General features: G+C 50.9%; 7 protein-coding genes across 7 annotated transcripts; 5 read left to right on the forward strand and 2 right to left on the reverse strand.

Moving 5' to 3' along the window:
• Nucleotides 1–147: 147 nt before the first annotated feature.
• On the reverse strand, nt 148–1,785 carry CTAM01_15834 (uncharacterized protein; the record flags this gene model as incomplete). The annotated part of the gene is made up of 7 exons (XM_060531828.1): nt 148–239; nt 311–811; nt 873–989; nt 1,066–1,261; nt 1,319–1,337; nt 1,394–1,564; nt 1,622–1,785. 7 exons carry the CDS (start codon nt 1,783–1,785, stop codon nt 148–150), a joined length of 1,260 nt encoding a protein of 419 aa, XP_060373574.1.
• A 606-nt stretch (nt 1,786–2,391) lies between these two features.
• Nucleotides 2,392–4,370, forward strand: CTAM01_15835 (uncharacterized protein; the record flags this gene model as incomplete). The annotated part of the gene is made up of 2 exons (XM_060531829.1): nt 2,392–2,647; nt 2,827–4,370. The coding sequence occupies 2 exons, from the start codon at nt 2,392–2,394 to the stop codon at nt 4,368–4,370; spliced, it is 1,800 nt and encodes a 599-aa protein (XP_060373575.1).
• A 219-nt stretch (nt 4,371–4,589) lies between these two features.
• On the reverse strand, nt 4,590–6,364 carry CTAM01_15836 (uncharacterized protein; the record flags this gene model as incomplete). Its single annotated transcript, XM_060531830.1, has 4 exons — nt 4,590–4,662; nt 4,716–4,946; nt 5,023–5,070; nt 5,130–6,364. The coding sequence occupies 4 exons, from the start codon at nt 6,362–6,364 to the stop codon at nt 4,590–4,592; spliced, it is 1,587 nt and encodes a 528-aa protein (XP_060373576.1).
• A 1,946-nt stretch (nt 6,365–8,310) lies between these two features.
• CTAM01_15837 (uncharacterized protein) lies at nt 8,311–9,213 on the forward strand (the record flags this gene model as incomplete). The annotated part of the gene is made up of 4 exons (XM_060531831.1): nt 8,311–8,465; nt 8,558–8,615; nt 8,907–8,920; nt 9,090–9,213. 4 exons carry the CDS (start codon nt 8,311–8,313, stop codon nt 9,211–9,213), a joined length of 351 nt encoding a protein of 116 aa, XP_060373577.1.
• Nucleotides 9,214–10,596: 1,383 nt separating this feature from the next.
• Nucleotides 10,597–12,360, forward strand: CTAM01_15838 (uncharacterized protein; the record flags this gene model as incomplete). The annotated part of the gene is made up of 2 exons (XM_060531832.1): nt 10,597–10,825; nt 10,880–12,360. The coding sequence occupies 2 exons, from the start codon at nt 10,597–10,599 to the stop codon at nt 12,358–12,360; spliced, it is 1,710 nt and encodes a 569-aa protein (XP_060373578.1).
• Nucleotides 12,361–14,602: 2,242 nt separating this feature from the next.
• On the forward strand, nt 14,603–16,131 carry CTAM01_15839 (uncharacterized protein; the record flags this gene model as incomplete). The annotated part of the gene is made up of 4 exons (XM_060531833.1): nt 14,603–14,874; nt 14,933–15,709; nt 15,766–15,838; nt 15,889–16,131. The coding sequence occupies 4 exons, from the start codon at nt 14,603–14,605 to the stop codon at nt 16,129–16,131; spliced, it is 1,365 nt and encodes a 454-aa protein (XP_060373579.1).
• Nucleotides 16,132–16,780: 649 nt separating this feature from the next.
• On the forward strand, nt 16,781–18,738 carry CTAM01_15840 (uncharacterized protein; the record flags this gene model as incomplete). Its single annotated transcript, XM_060531834.1, has 10 exons — nt 16,781–16,998; nt 17,066–17,176; nt 17,246–17,376; nt 17,433–17,488; nt 17,547–17,586; nt 17,639–17,701; nt 17,753–17,906; nt 17,969–18,307; nt 18,365–18,509; nt 18,601–18,738. 10 exons carry the CDS (start codon nt 16,781–16,783, stop codon nt 18,736–18,738), a joined length of 1,395 nt encoding a protein of 464 aa, XP_060373580.1.
• Nucleotides 18,739–18,779: the final 41 nt, after the last annotated feature.

Below are 18,779 nucleotides of genomic sequence, written 5' to 3' on the forward strand. Positions count from 1 at the left end.
CGATCCCAATACGAAGTTCGCGAACATCAGGGATATCCATCGGGCTCAAATCGAAGCGGGTGAAAAGGAGGTTATCACGGCTGAATCCAGCGACTCTGAATGCCCTAGTGAGGCTGGCAGCTGTATTGTAGTGGGTGTGGTTGAGGATCAATAGTTAATAGTAATGAGGAGGTTGGGTTGTGATCCCATCGTTTTTGTGGTGCCAGAAACAGGGGGGTGCCAGGAAGTGGGTATGTTGACTTAGTAAGTAGAAGTAAGGTTAGTCATAGTACCTTGTACAGTCACCTACAGCTCATACAAACAAACATACCAAGGAAAGCTCCAAAGTAGCGAGCACCATTAGCTTTGCCGTATACGGTGATCAACATGCCAACAGCAGTTAAAGCTTGATGGACTGCAATGATTGGCCCTCGAATCTTGTACTTATCTCCAAGATAGCCGGAGATGTAGGCCACGATCGCTGCTAGAACGTAGGGAGGCGCAGAAAGAAGTTGCGCCTGGGTGCTGCTGAAGCCCATGCCATTGCGAAGAATAATTGGGAGAAAGTAGGAGTAAGCGTATCCAGGAAGTGTCGAAGCCATGAGATTGAACGCCCAAAAGTACAGCCTCCAGTCCTTGAGGTGATGCAGAATCTTGGCCAGATTAATGTGGTCCTCCTCAGCATCGCCGCGATCTTGATTGATACGGGCAATGACGAACTCTTGCTCCGCCGGCTTCAGGAACTTGCCGGCCTGTGTCGGAAAGTCGATGATGATGAACCAGCCCAGAGCACACACAACCACGGTAATTGCGCCCTCGATGATGAAGATCCCTGTTATATTTGATGAGCATGATATTGCAATTTCAAAAGACTTGTCAAGATCTCAACTTACAGCTCCAGCCGTTCAGTCCACTCTTTCCACGGAGAAGAGTCAGGACATATGCAAAGATTGCAGAGAAACCGCTAGCAAGGACAGAAAGGATCCAAAAACCCGAAAGTCTTTTCCCCACTTCAAAGCGTGTATACCAGCAAGTAATCAAATAAGTGCAACCTGTTGAACTTCCAACGTTAAAATCTGTTTTCACCAAGACCTGGTGTCAAACCCTGACGGACGGTGACGGTACCTGGTAGAAAGCCTGCTTCCAATATTCCCAAAAGAGCTCGACAGACTGCCATAGCACCCCAGCTCTTGGTAAAGCCCATTCCGATCAGGACCACGCCAAAGCCTACACCGAGGAACGAAAGCCAGTTTGCGGGTCCTGCCTTTGGCAATACGAGATTCTGTTACAGCGGTCAGCTAAAGTCTCCATCACAATTGAAACCACACCTGGGTCGTACACTGGGTATTTCGAAGAGACTAGTGAATTCGTCAGCATTCTTTGATCACTGCTGGGACATCTTGAAGGGACAGACATATATGCAACAAAGAATACCATCACAATGACAGTGTATCTATTTCCCACAGCCAGCCCCAGATCTTCCTGCATGCCCGCAACCAAGGCAAGGCCGAGATTCGTTCGATCGATGAGGGAAATCGAGTACATTATGCCTAGAATCGGAAGTAGACGAATATCGATGCGACGGCTGAGTTCGTAGTTAGCATTTTTTAGTTGCGTACGATGGACCTGTCAGGTGACTTACATGACTTTCTTCTGCTCGGCCTCGGTGAGTCCACAGATCTGGCCGACATCTCGTCCCTTCACATCCTCCACGTGAGTTGAATCATGAATCTTTTCGTCAATGGTACGAGTGCCGAACTCTTCATCTCCCTGGTGAAGGTCGCCAGAGGCTCTTCGCTGCTCCATTCTGATTGATATTTTCCTGATGAGTTGAGGTTGTAAGCAGATGAAGCAAGACACCCAAGTTCTGCTACAGCTCAAATCCGAGATCCATTGTACAAGACATGCTGATCATTCTCTTAAGTATTCGCAGGGGTCTTCACCAGGAGTCATCGCCAAGACAGACATATCCATCAGAATGCGATGGTGACCTGTTTCCATCTACCACCATGGGCCTAATCCAGGCCGAAGCAAGCCTCAAAGCAAGCCTCCATTTCGCTTGACACCTAGCAGCTCCGAGAGAAAGGTTGGATGCGGGGTAATCCGGGGTAGTGCGGGGGACGTGGTCGCTTCCTGCACAACTAGCATCAAATCCGGACTCCCAGAACGTGCCTTGCGAAATGCAAAGTCTCATAAGAAGTCTGATGATTCGCTGAACACCAATCATGAGAGTGGAGGGGGAGCGACGCCACTGAGTCAGGGCGCTAGAGTCAGAGTCGCAGACTCTCGGACCATGTGTCAGTAGCTCAACCTCCGCTCATCAACCGCACCTTAGCAACCGCTAGCTCAACGCCAGCCAAGAGTTGGTTATCCCTTTACTCGGGAGAAGAGACCCGGCATTCTGGCTCGCGAATGATGATGGCTTCAATACAGAAATCTAGCCCTTGGGCTGGTATGATTACGTGGTTAGTATGGGGTGCTGCATCGCAACCATTTGCTCTCGCAGCTGAGCACCACACCAACACTTTCCGAAAGTGCATGGGAGACTTGGGAGACTCCGGCTCGAATGGAAAACTGGGGAGCTCGCTTGGCATAGATGGTAAGATCCCCGCAGTGTTACCCAGCTCCACGAGGCAACTCGCTCGCACTTCCCCTCGCATGCACTTGCGTTGATGAAATCTACGGGGCAATGAGTGTGGGAAATGGTTTATAAAGGTAGTAAGATGATGGCTGTTTGTCTCGAGAGGAGTCGGAATGAGAACCTTCCCCCAGTTGATATCCACTCTTGACCATTAGTGTTTCTATTCATCATGACAGTCTGGCTTTTGTTGATGACATGGATCTTAGGTCAAAGGGTTCTGGGTCTGCCTTCCAAAGGCTGTGTTGATCCTCGACCGCTGACTTGCGACAAACTCGAGATACCGCCAATTGACGGCTTTAATGTCATAGTCACCGAGAGCAATGAGGTCCGCGACTATGTTTTACCTACTGACCCAACGTCGAAATTCGACTTTTGCAACTTTACTCTAGCACTCAATCACCATGGCGCAGACGACGTTGTGTTTGTGAGCATTTGGCTACCCTCTGAAGATACCTGGAACGGACGCTTTCTCGCCACTGGTGGTGGCGGTCTTGCTGCGGGTACCTTTGCCTCAGCTCTTGCTGGTCCCGTCTCCAAGGGATATGCTGCTGGCTCGACGGATGCCGGGCTAACGCTGAATCACACGATTGACGCGAACTCTGGTCAATGGGCTCTCAGAGCCAACGGCAGTATCAACGAGCCATTGATCGAAAACTTTGCCACGCGGTCCATCCATGAGATGGCACTTATCGGCAAAGAGGCAGTCAAGGCATTCTACGGTACCAAACCCCACCACTCTTACTACAGCGGCTGCTCCCAGGGTGGACGACAGGGCTACTTCGCTGCTCAATACGATCCGTATGACTTCGATGGTGTCCTGGCCAATGCCCCAGCCATCAACACACCTCAATTATCCCCTGCGGACTTCTGGCCGTCGGTAGTCATGGGCAACATTGCCGCACCACCACAGTGCGTTTTCCTGGAGTATCAAAAGGCAATCATTGCGGAGTGCGATCCACAGGATGGCGCAAAAGATGGCCTCATCTCAGCGCCCGAGAAGTGTCAGTTTGATTCCAGCCAACTCATTGGGCAGAGCATCAACTGTACCGATACTGATGGACCTGTCGTGATAACGGAGGACTTTGCCGAAGTCATTGCGAAAACACTTGAAGGCTCAAGAACTACAACAGGCAACTTCTTGTGGTATGGAAATCCACCAGGCGCGCCCTTCACCGGCCTCGCCAACACGAAGACGGTTGATGGTGTCACCGTGCCGGTGCCATTCGCCGCGGCCGAAGCATGGATGCGATATTTCGTAGCACAGGACCCAGATCTCGACACCGCATCTCTCACGTTCGCAGAGTTTGAGGATATCTTCAACGAGTCTGTGGCAAAGTACACGAAGCCTTTTGGATCCGATGATTTCGATCTCACGGAGTTCAAGCAAGCGGGCGGGAAGCTGTTGACTTGGCATGGCATGGGTGATCCGCTCATCACCCATCTCGGGACGACACTTTTCTGGGACAGACTTCAAGAGAGGGTGGGTGGCGTGGAATCTCTGAAGAGCTTCTATCGGCTGTTCTTGGCGCCGGGGGCGGGACATTGCGGTGGTGGGTACGGCCCCGTTCCCGTTGAGCCGCTCTCTGTTCTCGTCGACTGGGTCGAAAGTGGCAAGGCCCCAGATACTTTGTTTGCTGTGACGACGCAGGAGGGTACCAACACGACTCGGAACCTCTGTCCTTACCCCCAGTCTATCAAGTACAAAGGAAGCGGAGACGTGAAGGATGCCATGAGCTTCAAATGCGAGTGAAAGGTGAGGAATCATGATGAGCGAGGAGGGGCAAATCTCGACTATGGTTACAGTTCCCGCATGTCTATGGTAGACTCTTCTTGTGTACTAAGTAATTCACATCGGCTAACGGGAACACTGAAATCTACTTATGTGCCTGAAGGATTTGAGAGTAGAAAGTCACCTGCTGGCCAGTTTTGTACTGTTGCCAGGCTCAGCATGTCCATGTCAGAATTTCTCCTACTTCGCGGAGAGCTTCCAGTCTCTAGTTCTTTGACCCTTCCACTTTGTCGTAGCCTGCTCTCTCGAGCATCTTTCCAAGTTAAAAGTCTTGGCACTTCTTGATATGCTGGGATGTCGGCATACATCTCCGGGAAGTGGTTGAAAAAGTCTGACGACATGGTCCAGGAGTTGATATCACGGATCCTGTCCTCGAACTCTGGGGCCACACAGTATCGTCTTGTCTCGATGTTTCGCCGGTAGCAATCGCGGAACTCAAAAGGCCACATGATTCGGAAGCTGCTTGCGAATACCTCCCAGAACAGGTTCGAACAGTACTGATGTTGTGAAAAGACAAAGCGCTCTCGAACACCTGGCCTATTTTAAGAAGCGGGGGAAACGTAAGTAACTTTTTATCGATGGAAATTCAATCATTGACAGAAGCAGGACTTACCAGACGAAGAAATCTATTGCAGAAGAGTGAGGTAGTGATTGAGATGGTCTTTAGATATTTGTCAGAGCATTTTTCACAAGAACAATCGGCCGAATCCACCTGCTTACCTGCTGAGATACCATGCTGGTAACTTGGCGCATTGTTCGACTGTGGGCTCGGCTTGGTATCGGAGGAGGCGGTGCATGAGTCTCAGGATAGCAAGCCGTTCGGTATCCGGGCAGTTTCTGAACTGGAGCGTATCGGTCTGACGGAGTCTTCTCCACAAGGGCGGTAGTTTCCCTGATCTTTCGACGGCATCCCATCCTTCTAAGATGACGCGGACCGGAATGTCGTCGCTCATCTCGTCCTCCATAGCCAGAACACTCCTGGACAGCATTTCGCTGGCGCCAAGAGCTTCGTTTGCGGATCTCCATAAACTTGTTGTCGATAAACCCGGGCTTTGAGGATCTTGTCTTGATCCTAAACACTCACAGGCACTATCTGGCTCCGGCACGATCACACCATCGCCTTGATGTCGAGGCGGAGGGGAGTCGGGTAGACATTCCAGATTAGGGTTCCCTGCCAGGGCGAGGCTAGGTGGAGCGGGAACTCTGTTGGCCAGTTCCGTCTCTGTCGCAAGAGTATGACCGGTTACGTCAGATACTGGGAGTCCCCAACTTATGGCGGAGATGCCAGGGGTGAAGACGTCTAAGGGCATATCTTCGACCTCAATGTCAAAAGCGTTTGAACTCTCATGAGCGCCCGGCCACGGCTGACAGTTAGAAGCCGTAGCCTCAGGTTGTGATGCTCGGTCCTGCAAAGTATCGGCACGTTCGCCTTCTCGGTGGACTTGTATGGTTGTCTCTAGTGAGGAGAGTGTTTTCGACAGGGTGTCTCTTTGTCTCGTCATGTCAGACAGCTGGTTCATCAAGCTGTCGATCTTTGCGCTCTGCTCTTGCTCGCTCATAGCCTGGATAGTCGCTTCTAGGTAGGCAATGCGATTCTTGTTCCGTTCTCGGGCAGCTCGCTGTGCACGTCGGTCCAATTCCCTCTTCTTCGCGCGACGAGACGCGGCGTCGTCGGCCGCAGGAATGGGTGTCGCCGAGCTTATCTGTTGCGTTGCCATCGCTACTTGCTGCCACGGTGGCTGGAGGTGCTGTTCACGATGCGTCTGTTGCAATATTGCAATGGTTACAATGGGACGAAGGTGGTTGGACGACGCAGAAGCAGCCTTGGACCCAATTTGGGGGCCATCCGGATTGCGGGGAACCGGGCTTACGGGGCCACCCTGAATCCGGGGGAGCAACAGCAGAATGCGGGGGACCCCGGCAAGCATGTAGTCTTTGTTAGTCATCACACACATTGTGAGAGTTGTTTTGAGCACGAGAAGGGCTATCAATAAGCTAGCGTTGTGGAATTGGCCGATCTGTATCTACGAGATGGCCTTTCTCTTGGCGCAGGGCTTGAACCCAACATCAGTCGACACTAGTGTCAATGGTGTCAATCAAATGGGTTAGAGCATTTGAACAGGAAAGCAGAGGCTGGAAACACTCTGCAGATTTATGTTCCTTGGCTCAGACCAGGGCCAGGAACAACGGCGTCAACGGCAACACCATGATTCGCAAGAGACTTCCTGAGGGAAAAGTCGGAGGCCGGAGGGTTTTTCGTCGACACCAAAAAGCACCTTACGTTACGTGTCGGATTATGCCAGAGCATTTCTTACAGGGCATACCCCAAATGACCTTTCGTGGTTGATGGTGAGACTTTTGCCTCTTCAGCTCCAGGCGGAAGGTGTCCTAGGTATGCCCATGAACCCGATCTCAAGGATGCTTGCGTGTAATTTGACTTCAGATGTTCGGACGTCTGTGAGCCTGTCAGTGTCACTGCAGAGGTGAAACCAAAATCCAAGCATGTGGTGTTCGCCCGCATTTATTTTAAGCTTCAGGGCCGCGAGTGATCGCGCAGATAAGAACTCTATTGTGATGCATTTACAATCTTGATTAGCAGTTGTTCATTCCTCTTTATTCAGAGCTTCGTCCCCCCCCCCCCCCCCCCAACATTAGAGCAATCCTTCACAGGGAAAGAGGCAACATCTTTGAGTGTTTAAGAAACAAAGGAGTTCCTTATAATAAGTGTTTTCATTGTTCTACTCGGGTAATATCCTGGATAACGAGAACGAGCCGCCTGTTGCCAGAGCGGATCCTCGTGGAGGCAACAGATGGAGAATTGGGGTTTCGCACCGGGTTTCATCAACACCGGCATCGCAGGCCCGATGGAGTGTTGGCTGTGGCAGGACCAGGGCGTTGCAAGTGTTCACACTGGCGACGGATGCACGGTCATCGCTGTATTGAGCCAGAAAACAAAGCCGCCCCTTTTGTCTATCCAGACTCTCTTAGTCTGAGGGTAATTCTGTCTGAATAATTTGATGCTGTAATTCTTGCGAGTAAGAGTTTCCCGACAACGTCGTGTTTTCGCGTCCTCATAACGATAAACTGTTTTACGTATTGAGCGGCGAGTTACACACACCTCCTGGCCATAACTCGAGGCTGACATATGGCACTGGAAAGCAATCGGCTTGATCCAGATTTGACTTGTGGAATCGGAAAAGGACCATGACGAGGGTCCGCAGCCAGCTACTCACATGTCCTCAAATAGGACATCTGCCGAGGACTGGAACATGTAAGTCGCAGCATCGAACCTTTTTTGAACTTCTGGCCAGGAGAATCCGGGAGCCATCTCTCAATTATCATCCAAGCTGGGCCACTGGCCCTAGATGTCTTCCTGGACTTACTGCTGTCTAATACATTCAGAATACGATTGGCAGAGTTTTAAGTTTCGGGCGACTATGCTACAGTGCTGTAAATTGAGTACAACGCAGAAACATACTTTGAGACAATAGGATCGCCCAAAGTTGTCTTTCTTCCCTTAGCTCTCATCTTCTTGAACAGAAACAAGAGCTTCCAAGTGGAATCATAGTTTCCGAGGTACCAAAAAGATAGGGTACATAAAGCGAATCGATGACATCGAAGCACTAAGACATTATGTCAAACGGTGAATGTTTCTTGGTTATTTGCTGATGGCTATGTTCGATGCATGGTGAGTTTTTAATTCAACTAGTACTGAGTCTGAATTGTATGGTGACTTGAACTTCCACGTTGTCATGGAGATTCGTTAGTTGTCGCTGCTGTATACATATTTTGCTACAGGCTACCAGATGTACAAGCGAGCCCGGCCGAAAAGTAGGAAGTTGTTGGACCCACGAGAGTGGAAACTAATCATGCGATAGATCCGGGGTCTAGTTGCAGTTCTATGGTTGAAATCTCCCATCTGTGCACTTCTTGGCGCCTGATGTTGGGTGTCTCTTGGCTGTTGGTCGTAATGATAAACGGCTCTTACTGCGCATCTGATGTCCCCATTACCACCCTCCTGGTAATACTTGCAGTTGTGGTGATAATTGTGTTTGTGTAAGAAATCACGAAATCTTCAACGAATAGTGACTGCAGGGGTTGTGATTTTTTGTCATCAATCCCATCGTGGCTGTGGCAACTCTCGACAGCGTGCGTCTGAAGATCAGCAAGGATTATGGCTACGAGCAACTCGCGAACATGGACAAGGTCAATCTCCCTGCGCATCGCAAACATTCAACGGTGATCTGCCGCTTGGTCCAAGTGCCATCATTGCTACGGGGAAGCAATACTGTTGTTACCGCATTCTGCCTCAAATCACGGAGGGGCAATCAAGAATGACACATGGCTTTATAAGTACATTGAGCCACCTGAATGTAGGCGAGGTGTTTCACGGGCTTTTGGTAGGGGCCGATTACTCACTACTCCCTTGTCAACGTCACTCTATATCTACACTGAGTCGCTCAAAATTGAGGAAGAATGACGAGAACATGTTCGCAGATGTCAAGCATCAGGTTGGTCGAGGGTGCTACATGTGTGACGGCCGACGAGGGTAATGTCTAATTGCCTTGGCGTCAATTCACACCGGATCAGTGCAAGTCGCCGCCTGTCTATCGTTCATCATTCAAAAACCTTGAAGTGGGAATTGGAGACTGGAGGTTGCATGGAAACTCACACTGACAGACTGATCTTTCAGATGACCGAAGCGGATGAATCAGTCCATCTCGCCCACGAACCTGACTCCAGAGTATTCCGGCTGCGCAGAGTTCCTGTTCCAGGCATGTGGCCCCATGGCCCCCAAGTCTGAGACGATCTGTGACCTAGGAGGGCTTGATAGTGCGTTAAGATCAGTTCACTAAAACTACGCGCAAATTTGTTAGCGTAGTATAGACACCCGAAAGAAACAAACTGAAACGGGTTTGCCGACTTTTAAATAGTCGTCCGATAGCATTTGAGTTTTCCTCCCAGGTTCACTGCTGTGCAATGTCAACCCCTCTTGGCACACATCTGCGACTTGGTGTGACAGCACACTCAGCCACTTGTGAGGACCACAATTTGCTCTCAGCGAAGAAGGCATTCCGGATAGAGATGGCCCCGTAACTGAAACGGTTCTTCCTCGAGCGATTCTCCTCCACCAGTCCGAATCTGTCACTAGTGCTGCTACTGCACGGTCAATGATGGCAATCCATCTTCTTCTCAGCAAGACGAGATCCCCGCTATCCTTGCGATGGTGTGGTTCTCGTGTCTTGCTTGCCCGCTGCGCACGGGATAACCCTGCCGACAACAGCGGCGGACACTTTCCTCCCCTACACCTAGTCAACATCTCTAGTGTGTCAACATCACGGGCAGTCGACAACCCCCCCGCACGACTGGTTTGAGAACATGGCACATTTCTACTAGACTGGAGAACTTCACTAAGACTAGTTAGTACCCGAGCGCAAATCCCCGCGGGCCGCCGCAACGTTGACATGAATAAGCTTGTCTGCGAGCCTTGTTCACCTTGTCCGTGTACTTTCCCAAGGGTACTGCCTTGGCGATCGCCTCCGAGCTCCCGCTATGCAGGCCATATATGAGTCCGGATCGTCTCGACTCAGAGTCTAATTTTGGACCTGTAGGCTTGTTGTAGCCTGTCACAGCGCCGTTTCTATCACCTGTCCTCAAGCGAGAGACTTTCAAGCGTGGCATCGAACTATTCTGTGGCGAGCTGCCCTCTCCTCGCTCGCACATCTCAACCTTGCCCCCTGAGCCTAGATCTTACACTCGGTCCAACTGGGTCGGCCATTCTGGAACTCGCGATTTTTTTGTTCAGCGCACTCCTCAAACAGGCCCCTGCACTTGACTTAGTAGTGTCTGGTTGTGTCTGGGTTGTATAACCATCACGGTGGCAGTTGTCCGGAGAAGAGCAGATTCAACCGACTAAGCCTAGTGGAGCATCACGCACCCACACCCCGTCGGCGAACGACTTTATATCTAAACCGAGACTTTCGTCTCTTCTCTGTCGGTCCGGATCTTCTGCTCCCCAACCTACTCGTTCGCCTCCTCCTCTTCTTTTCATCTCATTCTTTTTCTCTTTATAGTCTGCTGTGTGGACTTCCTTTCCTTTTCCTTCTCTGTTAGGCTTGACGCCACAGAAGTTTCCACTTTACGACAATTACCTAGTCTCTATGTTTGTTTAGCAAACCACGTCTCGATGACTTTCACTCTCTCGTGGCGCCAAGCCGCCGTGGCAGCGTTGCTGTTCAACGTCGCCGTAACGGCCAACTACGATACCCGACGAAATAATGAAGCCTCGGAAGATACAAAGCGGGCTTTGAATGTTGCCTCCGTAAAGGCTCGAGGCCTGAATGTCAGAAACTTTGTACAGAAGTTGGACGTCGATAGTGTATTGTCTGCTCTTGGCAGTAATAATAAGGCACAGGGTTCGTCATGCACATCACATATTGGTATCAAATGCATAAACTGACTCTATCTAGGCGATGGGACTCCGGATGTAGCTCCTCTTGCTGCTGATGGGGCTGTTCCTGCTGTCCCTCAAGCCCAACCGGCAGCACCACCGGCACCGGCTGCGGGAGAGGCCCCTCCTCCTCCTCCCCCGGCAAATGGAGCAGCACCTCCTCCTCCTCCTGTGAACGGTGCACCTCCGCCGCCTCCAGATCCAAACGCTGCTCCTCCCCCTCCTCCGCCTAACGGTGCTCCTCCACCACCGCCTGACCCAAACGCGGCTCCTCCGCCTCCGCCTCCCGCGAATGGCGCTCCTCCACCTCCTCCTCCGGCTAACGGTGCTCCCCCGCCACCACCACTTAACGGAGCACCGCCGCCGCCGCCTCCCGATCCAAATGCTGCTCCTCCAGACCCGAACGCGCCTCCTCCACCACCTCCTGATGAAGCGCCGCCGCCGCCTGATCCAAACGCAGAGCCACCACCACCTCCTCCAGAGGGAGGACCGGCTCCTGACCCGAATGCCCCTCCCCCGCCACCCCCTGATGGAGGTCCAGCTCCCGATCCCAATGCTCCTCCACCACCACCTCCAGACGGCGAGGCACCTCCCCCTCCTCCTGATGATGGGCCTCCACCACCACCCCCCGATGGCGGACCGGCTCCCGACCCCAACACTCCTCCACCGCCGCCTGATGCCGAGGGGGCACCACCACCGCCGCCGGAGGCTGCTCCCGCTGTAGCTGGTGAGCCTCTTGCGCCATTGGCCGTAGGGGCTCCTCCTCAACCTGCTGCAGCTCAACCTCCTCCTCCTCCCGCTCTCGCAGGAAATGGAACTGACCCTGCCGGCAAGAAAGGAAAGAAGGGCAAGGGTAAGGATGACGCCGGCAAGAAAGCAAGGGACGACGCAAAGAAGGCAAGAGATGAAGCCAAGAAGAAGGCTGAGGGACAACTAGCAGGTGCTGCTGGCCCCGGCCAGGCCGCCGCCAACGGAACAGCACCTGCGCCTCCGGGCAAGAAGGGAAAGAAAGGCAAGGACGCCAAGGGCAAAGACGCAAAGAAGGTGAAGGATGGAAAGGGCAAGGGGGCGATTCCCGGCGCCGCAGGTAACGGCACCGAAGCCGTTGGACCAGATGGAAAAGCCAAGAAGGCCAAGAAGGACAAGAAGGCTAAGGGCAAAGCCGCACTTCTTCCAGGAGCGGCCGTGAACGGCACAGCGCCAGCAGGTCCAGATGGCAAAGCCAAGGGCAAAGGCAAAGACGATGACCCCGAGGCGAAGAAGAAGGCCAAGGACAACGGTCCTGAGGGCGCCGCTGGGCCTGCTGAGGAAGCTGCGGGTGGACCTGAAGGCAAAGGCAAAGGCAAAGGTGACGACCCCGAGGCCAAGAAGGCAAAGGAAGCGGCTGCTGGGGGAGAGGGAGCAGCAGCCGCAGGGAAATCGGCGGGAGCGGCATTTGAAAGACGTCGACGAGCGAGCTTCGTGAAGCGGCGAAACCTCATGTCCAATTTCGGCTGGTGATCTCAGATCAAATTCTTGTGCTGCTGGCCCATCGTACTCTCACTCACTTATGGGTATTAATGGGCGACATTCTGCATACGATGTTTTCATTATACTATCTCACTCGTTTCTATACATTCAAAAACTCCAATCACTGTCTGGGACAGAATATTCACAAAGTAGTTTTTGTGCGGAAGGCGAGGACCGATTCTGTGGTATAATACTGTGGGAACTCGTCTCGCGATAGTTGAGATTAAATTCAAGAAAAAATAAAAAAACGATAAAATAACACTATCAAGGACTCGGCCGGTGCAAGTATGCGCATTTCCGACGCGGGATATATGTCTACTTGTGATTTGACGGATGACGTTTTAGACTTTTCCGTCTGATCAGGTACGCATGAAACCGTACTATTTCAGGAACAACAGGAACAACCCCGCAAGGGCAGCACACGCCCCGTTCTTGGGCTGAAGTTTGTCTTCTTCGCATATGACTCGACATGTTCTGTATTCGGAAATTCACACAACCATTCCCCCTTACGGTCGCGAACGATCGAGTGTCAACGGCCGTCAGTGTATCGCATCCTACATGAACGACAGCTCCCCAAGGTAGTCATCGCCGACAACTTTCCGTTCAACCAAGGGTTCGGCAGGAGTATACCACACAATGCTACATGGTCAAGACGTGCGTTCTTGAAATCTACACTAGATATGCAACTACCGATCCGACTGAATCATCTACTCTTCAATACATCACAGTGCTAAAACGTACCGGCTATGCCCCTCCAGAAGTAAGATTCTCAAGCTTGCTTGAAAGATCGCCAGGAGAGTCTCGAGAACTCGGCGGCACATTTGGCCATGCCGGTCATAGTGTGTGTGTGTGTGGTTGGAATGGATGTCACACTCGCCCCAGCTGTCTCAGTCCAATTAATGAAGTGGTGGGCTGCCCATTGGGCTGGGACTGCCGATACTAGAAAGTTTACTCCGTGAAATTCAAATCTTTTGTTTCTGTGCCTTTTCCTGCAGAACAGTTTCATAAGAAGCTAGGATGCGCCAACAAAACATCCGGGACCGAGAAGGGGCGACAATGTGCTCCTGGCGTTTGGCACTCGGCGAGGTTTTAACACCTACCTCAGGTACATAGGATTGTGAGGAGCAGTATTATTAACAAGCAACAGCCTCTGTGGCAGTACAGTCATTCATCTCCCACGTTATGGACCCTTTTGTACAATACGTCACCGAAGCTCTAGTTCCTCTGTGTTGTTATTGGCATGGTCGAATGGCTAAAAAGTCGACATCAAAAGCTAAATGCGCATATCTTGAGTTCGAGCAAAATGAGAGGCTATCGCTGCGTTCGATGGCCTTGCAGGCTCACCAAACGTTCAGCGCTAGGTTTCAATGCATCGATTAGAGAAAGGAGAGCCCTCATATCAGAGACTTCCAATCATGATTTAGTATTTGTCGTTGTTGGTCAAAGAATCTACAGCTCTCACAATCATTCCATCCACTTGAAGTGAATGGATTCAACACTTTTTTAATTAGTTTCGGAATGTCCACAGTTGGTAGTTTTGATCAATAAAATAGAAGGAACGATTTGGGCCAACATGGACGAAGTCAAGATTTGTGAATCGGGCAGCCCATTACGTTTGCATATTTAAGCGAGAGAACTTACTGACCGTTGTAGAGGAGGAAATATTTCGTCATGACTCAAGCCCGAATTAAGGTACGATGATTTGAGGATAGAAGGTTTTCTTGCTCGCCGCTTCAGAAATATGTTTGCACAAGGCTTCCGACCTGGAACTCGTCATTATACTTGGATCGCCTTTAAAACCAAAGAAACCATTGAATTCAGGTTCGTTCTACTTACAGTCCTCGGCTACCCTGCTGTTGATAGTGTTGAGAAGCCAGACGCTAATGAGAGCACCTGGTTGCCTTGCGTATCGAATTGGGCGAGTCCGGAATAGCTAGACGGAAGCGCGCCCGAAATTCCGGCCCGCCCCGCCGTTTTGTGGAGAGACCGGCCGGCAGATGACGGTTTTCCTCCAACGTAGAGTGACATAATCTAAAATTGACACTCCGGAGTTTAGCCATTGTCCTCTTCCGGAACAACAACCAACCCAACTGCATAGGCGGGGCCGTTGATTAACCGTCCCTCGCCTTGGAGCCCGGTCTCCATAAAGGCTTTCTCGCCTCATCCTATGGCCTGCCTTGTTCCATCTGAGGAGTCTTGGAATATCCGTCTCGACTTAACTATTTGAAGCTTCATGATGGCCACAGTCACTCAACAGCAGCACACGTCGTCAGACTCTTACGAACTTGCCGAAGCACCGAAGCAACCCCGCAGTGGACACATTTTAGGATCCGTTGACCCTACAGACACTGATCAGAGCAATAAAATTGACAATGCCACACTCTTAAAGCTAATAGCCTCAGGCTTCGCCTTCTTCATCTCTGGAGTCAATGATGGTAGTGTCGGTCCTCTCCTTCCCTACATGATCCGCGACTATAGCATCACCACAGCAGTCGTTTCTATTATGTGCGTAGCGAAAGCCATAATCTTAAAACTTAGCTTCAAAACTAATCCCTGATTCAAGCTACGGAGCAAATTTTCTCGGCTGGTTCCTCGCTGCCCTTACCAACACTCATCTCCGACAAAAGTTTGACCTCGGCGGACTGCTCGCTTTTGGCGCCTTCTTCCAAGTCTTGGCCCACGCGCTCCGGGCATGGCGACCTCCGTTCCCATTCTTTGCCGTCACATTTTGGCTCGTATGCCTCGGACAGGCATACCAAGATGCAGGTGCAAATGCGTATGTAGCCAGCGCCAAGGCCGCACATCGATGGCTGGCCTTTATCCATGCATTGTACATGGCAGGATGTCTAGTTGCCCCATTTGTCGCGACTCCAATTGCATCGGCTGGGGAGACCTCTCGATGGTATCTCTTCTACATTTTCCCGCTCGCCATTGGTGTTCTCAACTTTGCCCTGACCTGCTACGCCTTCCGAGACACTATCAAATTTGGACGTAAAAAGAACAGGGCGACTGAGCCAGAAGCAGGGACTGACGAAGAGGAGAAGAAGAGCGCATTCCAACTAATGAAGACTGCTTTACGATCCAAATCTCTTTGGATGGTCAGTATCTTCTTTTTCTTCCTACTTGGGGCGACCATTACAGCAAGTGGATGGATTGTCGAATATCTTGTTGAGATTCGTGGTGGTAATCTCGGCGCCGTGGGTTATGTCCCGGCGGGCTTTAATGGAGGAGCCATGCTTGGTCGCCTTCTTTTGGCTGAACCTACCTATCGTCTAGGTGAAAGGAGAATGATCTTGCTTTATGTGGTGCTCTGCATCGCCTTTCAGTTGGTGTTCTGGTTGTGAGTATGAAAGCCGTCAAGCTCGTGACTACTGGAGTCTAATGCGTCTGAAACAGGGTGCCAAACATCATCGCTGCTTCAGTGGCCATCAGTTTCTTTGGATTCTTCTCTGGTCCTCTGTTCGCCACGGTAAGTTGTGCAACTACTGATGCAGGACCCAGATGTCTGACGATCCCTAGGGTATATCTGTTGGATCCAAACTCTTCTCACCAGAGGTGCAACCAACAGCCCTCTCATTCGTGTTTGTGATCGGGCAGATTGGTGGATCTTTGTTTCCCGTCATTACGGGAGTAATCGCATCTCGCATAGGCGTCAGTGTGCTGCAGCCTATTCTGATAGCCCTGATTGCAGGTACAGGTATCAGTTGGATGCTGATACCGAAGCCTAAAGAATCGTCAAACACCGCCTTGCATCAGGAGTAGGGATTGAGACAGCCAGTATACATGTGAACATCAAGAGGCTCGAAGAGGTATCCAATCGAAGCTCTTGCTCAAAGATGAGACAGCAATTCATGAAGCAATAAAAGAATTTGATTCACGGATAAGGATTGCGCATCAAGGAAAGACATTTAGGTGTTGATTGGCGTGACAAGACGCGGTGAACCAATATCACCAAGATGCCACGAGGGGATGCAGTTTTGTGGGTTTCAAAATGGTGCAATCCCCCCTTGTACCCCCTGCCTTGAGTCCAAAGGTCTTTGAACGTTTCTTAGAGGCATCAGTAGAACAACTGAGCCAAGGATACCAGAGTCTCATTGTGACAGTCGAGAATCCTTCGCGTGTCTTTGCACTCGATGTGGAGACATATTAAGCACGCCATGATAACTCAGATCGCGACACACTGAGCCACCGCTATCGGGGAAAGAGTACCAGGATGTGGAAGATATTTCAACTTTACCTTCATGACTTTGAAAGTGCGTAGTCTTCAGATTGTGTTCCGAGTCTGGGCTGTCGTTCAACCTGGCGATCTCAGAGGAGCTTTCTGAAGCCAGCTTTTACCTATCTCGCGATTGCTATCTACAGTCTGTTGACAGAACATTGTTCGCCTGCGACCCAAGACAGTCCGTGCAACATGGCTTCCCTCAAGTCTCAACCAATTGAGGCACACTCGGCAATTGGCGAGGATGCAGTACCGGAGTTTGAAGCTTCTGGCATCGGCAAACGGACATGGTACCGAACTGTCTTTTTTCAGGCCACTGTGATTGGCCTTTGCGCATTCTTCGCCCCGGGCCTTTACAATGCCATGCAATCGACGGGTGCAGGTGGTCAACAGACTCCATACCTCGTTATGTAAGTCTCTGTTCAAACTTTGAAGTATTCCCATTCGCCGAACCCCTTCAACTGATTGACCTTAAAGGTCCGCGAATGCCGTTTTAGGAGTTATGATGGTTGTAACATGTTCCATGGGAAGTGTGGTCGCCAACAGGATTGGCCTCAAAAATGCCTTGATCTTTGGCACGACGGGATAGTAAGTCACCTCCAGCCTTCAGTTTGAGATGAGTGGAATTTTCCAAGTACGTGGGTTAATCCAATCCAGTGCTCTGTACTCAGCGTCGCTGTACACAAACAACCGTTACGGCAATGAGTGGTTCGTCTACGTTGGTTCTGCTGCTTGTGGTATCACTGCTGGTGTTTTCTGGGCTGCAGAAGGCGCGATCATGATCAGTTGTAAGTCGTCTTAGCCTTGGCCGGTCTACTAGAATCCATCTAACTTCGAAGCGTAGATCCGGAAGACCAGAAACGCGGCAGGTATCTGGCCTACTGGCTGGCGTATAGAAATGTCAGTGGTCATGGGACGGGGCTTCTACATCTGTACCAAAAGTGCTGACGAGCTTCAGGGCGGATCAATCGTTGGAGGTGCTATCAACCTTGCGTTCAGTAAGTGAAGCAGAGTTGCACTTTACAGAAAAAAAGTGTTGACTTTCCTCAGATGCGACTGGCAAGACAACGGGAAAGCTAGATTACAGGACCTACATCGTCTTCGTAGCTTTGCGTAAGTTCTTGGCTTTTTGCAGTCTTACTACCATTCTCTAACCATTTCCAGAATGTCTGGGGCCTTTTGTAGCAATGCTTCTGTCTCCTCCCGACAAGGTCCAACGCCAAGATGGAAGAAAAGTAGCAAAGGCTGAGCGGATTCCCACGGTACTAGAACTAAAGGGTGTTGCCAAAATTCTCATTCGCAAAGACTTCTTGCTAGTGTAAGTGGCCGGGCCGTGAGAGAGGGCCTCGATCAGGGATGCGATGCTGACAAGATATGAAGTTTCCCCTTCTTCTTCTACGCTACATTTCTACTATCATATGCGGGATCTTACTTGTCACTTTACTTCTCCGTTCGCTCCCGTGCTTTGGCATCCCTAGTCTCTGCACTGGCTCAGATTACTGCAAACTTCATATTCGGCAACTTTCTGGACTGGAAGCGATTCACTATCAATCAGCGGGCCCGATTCGCTTACTTCGGAATCATGGCACTATTTGGGGGGACCTGGGTGTGGGCAATTGTCATTCAGCGAGAATATGGGTTGAAAGCTCCTGCTTTGGATTGGGTCGACAGCGGTTTCGGCCGTGGATGGGCGCTTTACATCCTCTTGCAGGTTAATTTGTGAGTCCCACCCAACATCTTTTACCCTTTTTGATCACATGTGTTGACTGGTGGCAGCGCATTGGCATACAACTATGGTTACTGGCTTGCTGGCTACATGGCGCGTGATAACGCTGAGATCATCCGATTTACATCAACGGTTCGAGCCGTTGAAGCGGCTGGAGGCGCGGTGGCGTCAGGTATTAGCTCTACGCATGCTCCTGTAAGTGCTCCTCATCCATTGAAGAAGTCATGAGACGTGAGGGGCTGTTTATTTATATGATTCGTCGATAACAAGCTAATACCATTCGAAGCTCATTGCCGCCGCCAGCGTCAATTTCGGTCTATGGGGTTTAGCACTTATCCCAACCTATTTTGCCGTTCGATCAATCGACGCGAAGCCGCTGGAGGATATTCCGGAGGAAGAGTCGAGCAAAAGCGTTTCTCTTTGAACTCGGAGATTTGAGGCATGATCATGTTAAGGGGGCGGCAA

Source organism: Colletotrichum tamarilloi (genome assembly GCF_030869305.1).
Source record: "Colletotrichum tamarilloi strain Tom-12 chromosome Unknown Scaffold_181.1, whole genome shotgun sequence".
In the NCBI taxonomy this organism is placed as follows: Eukaryota; Fungi; Ascomycota; class Sordariomycetes; order Glomerellales; family Glomerellaceae; genus Colletotrichum; species Colletotrichum tamarilloi.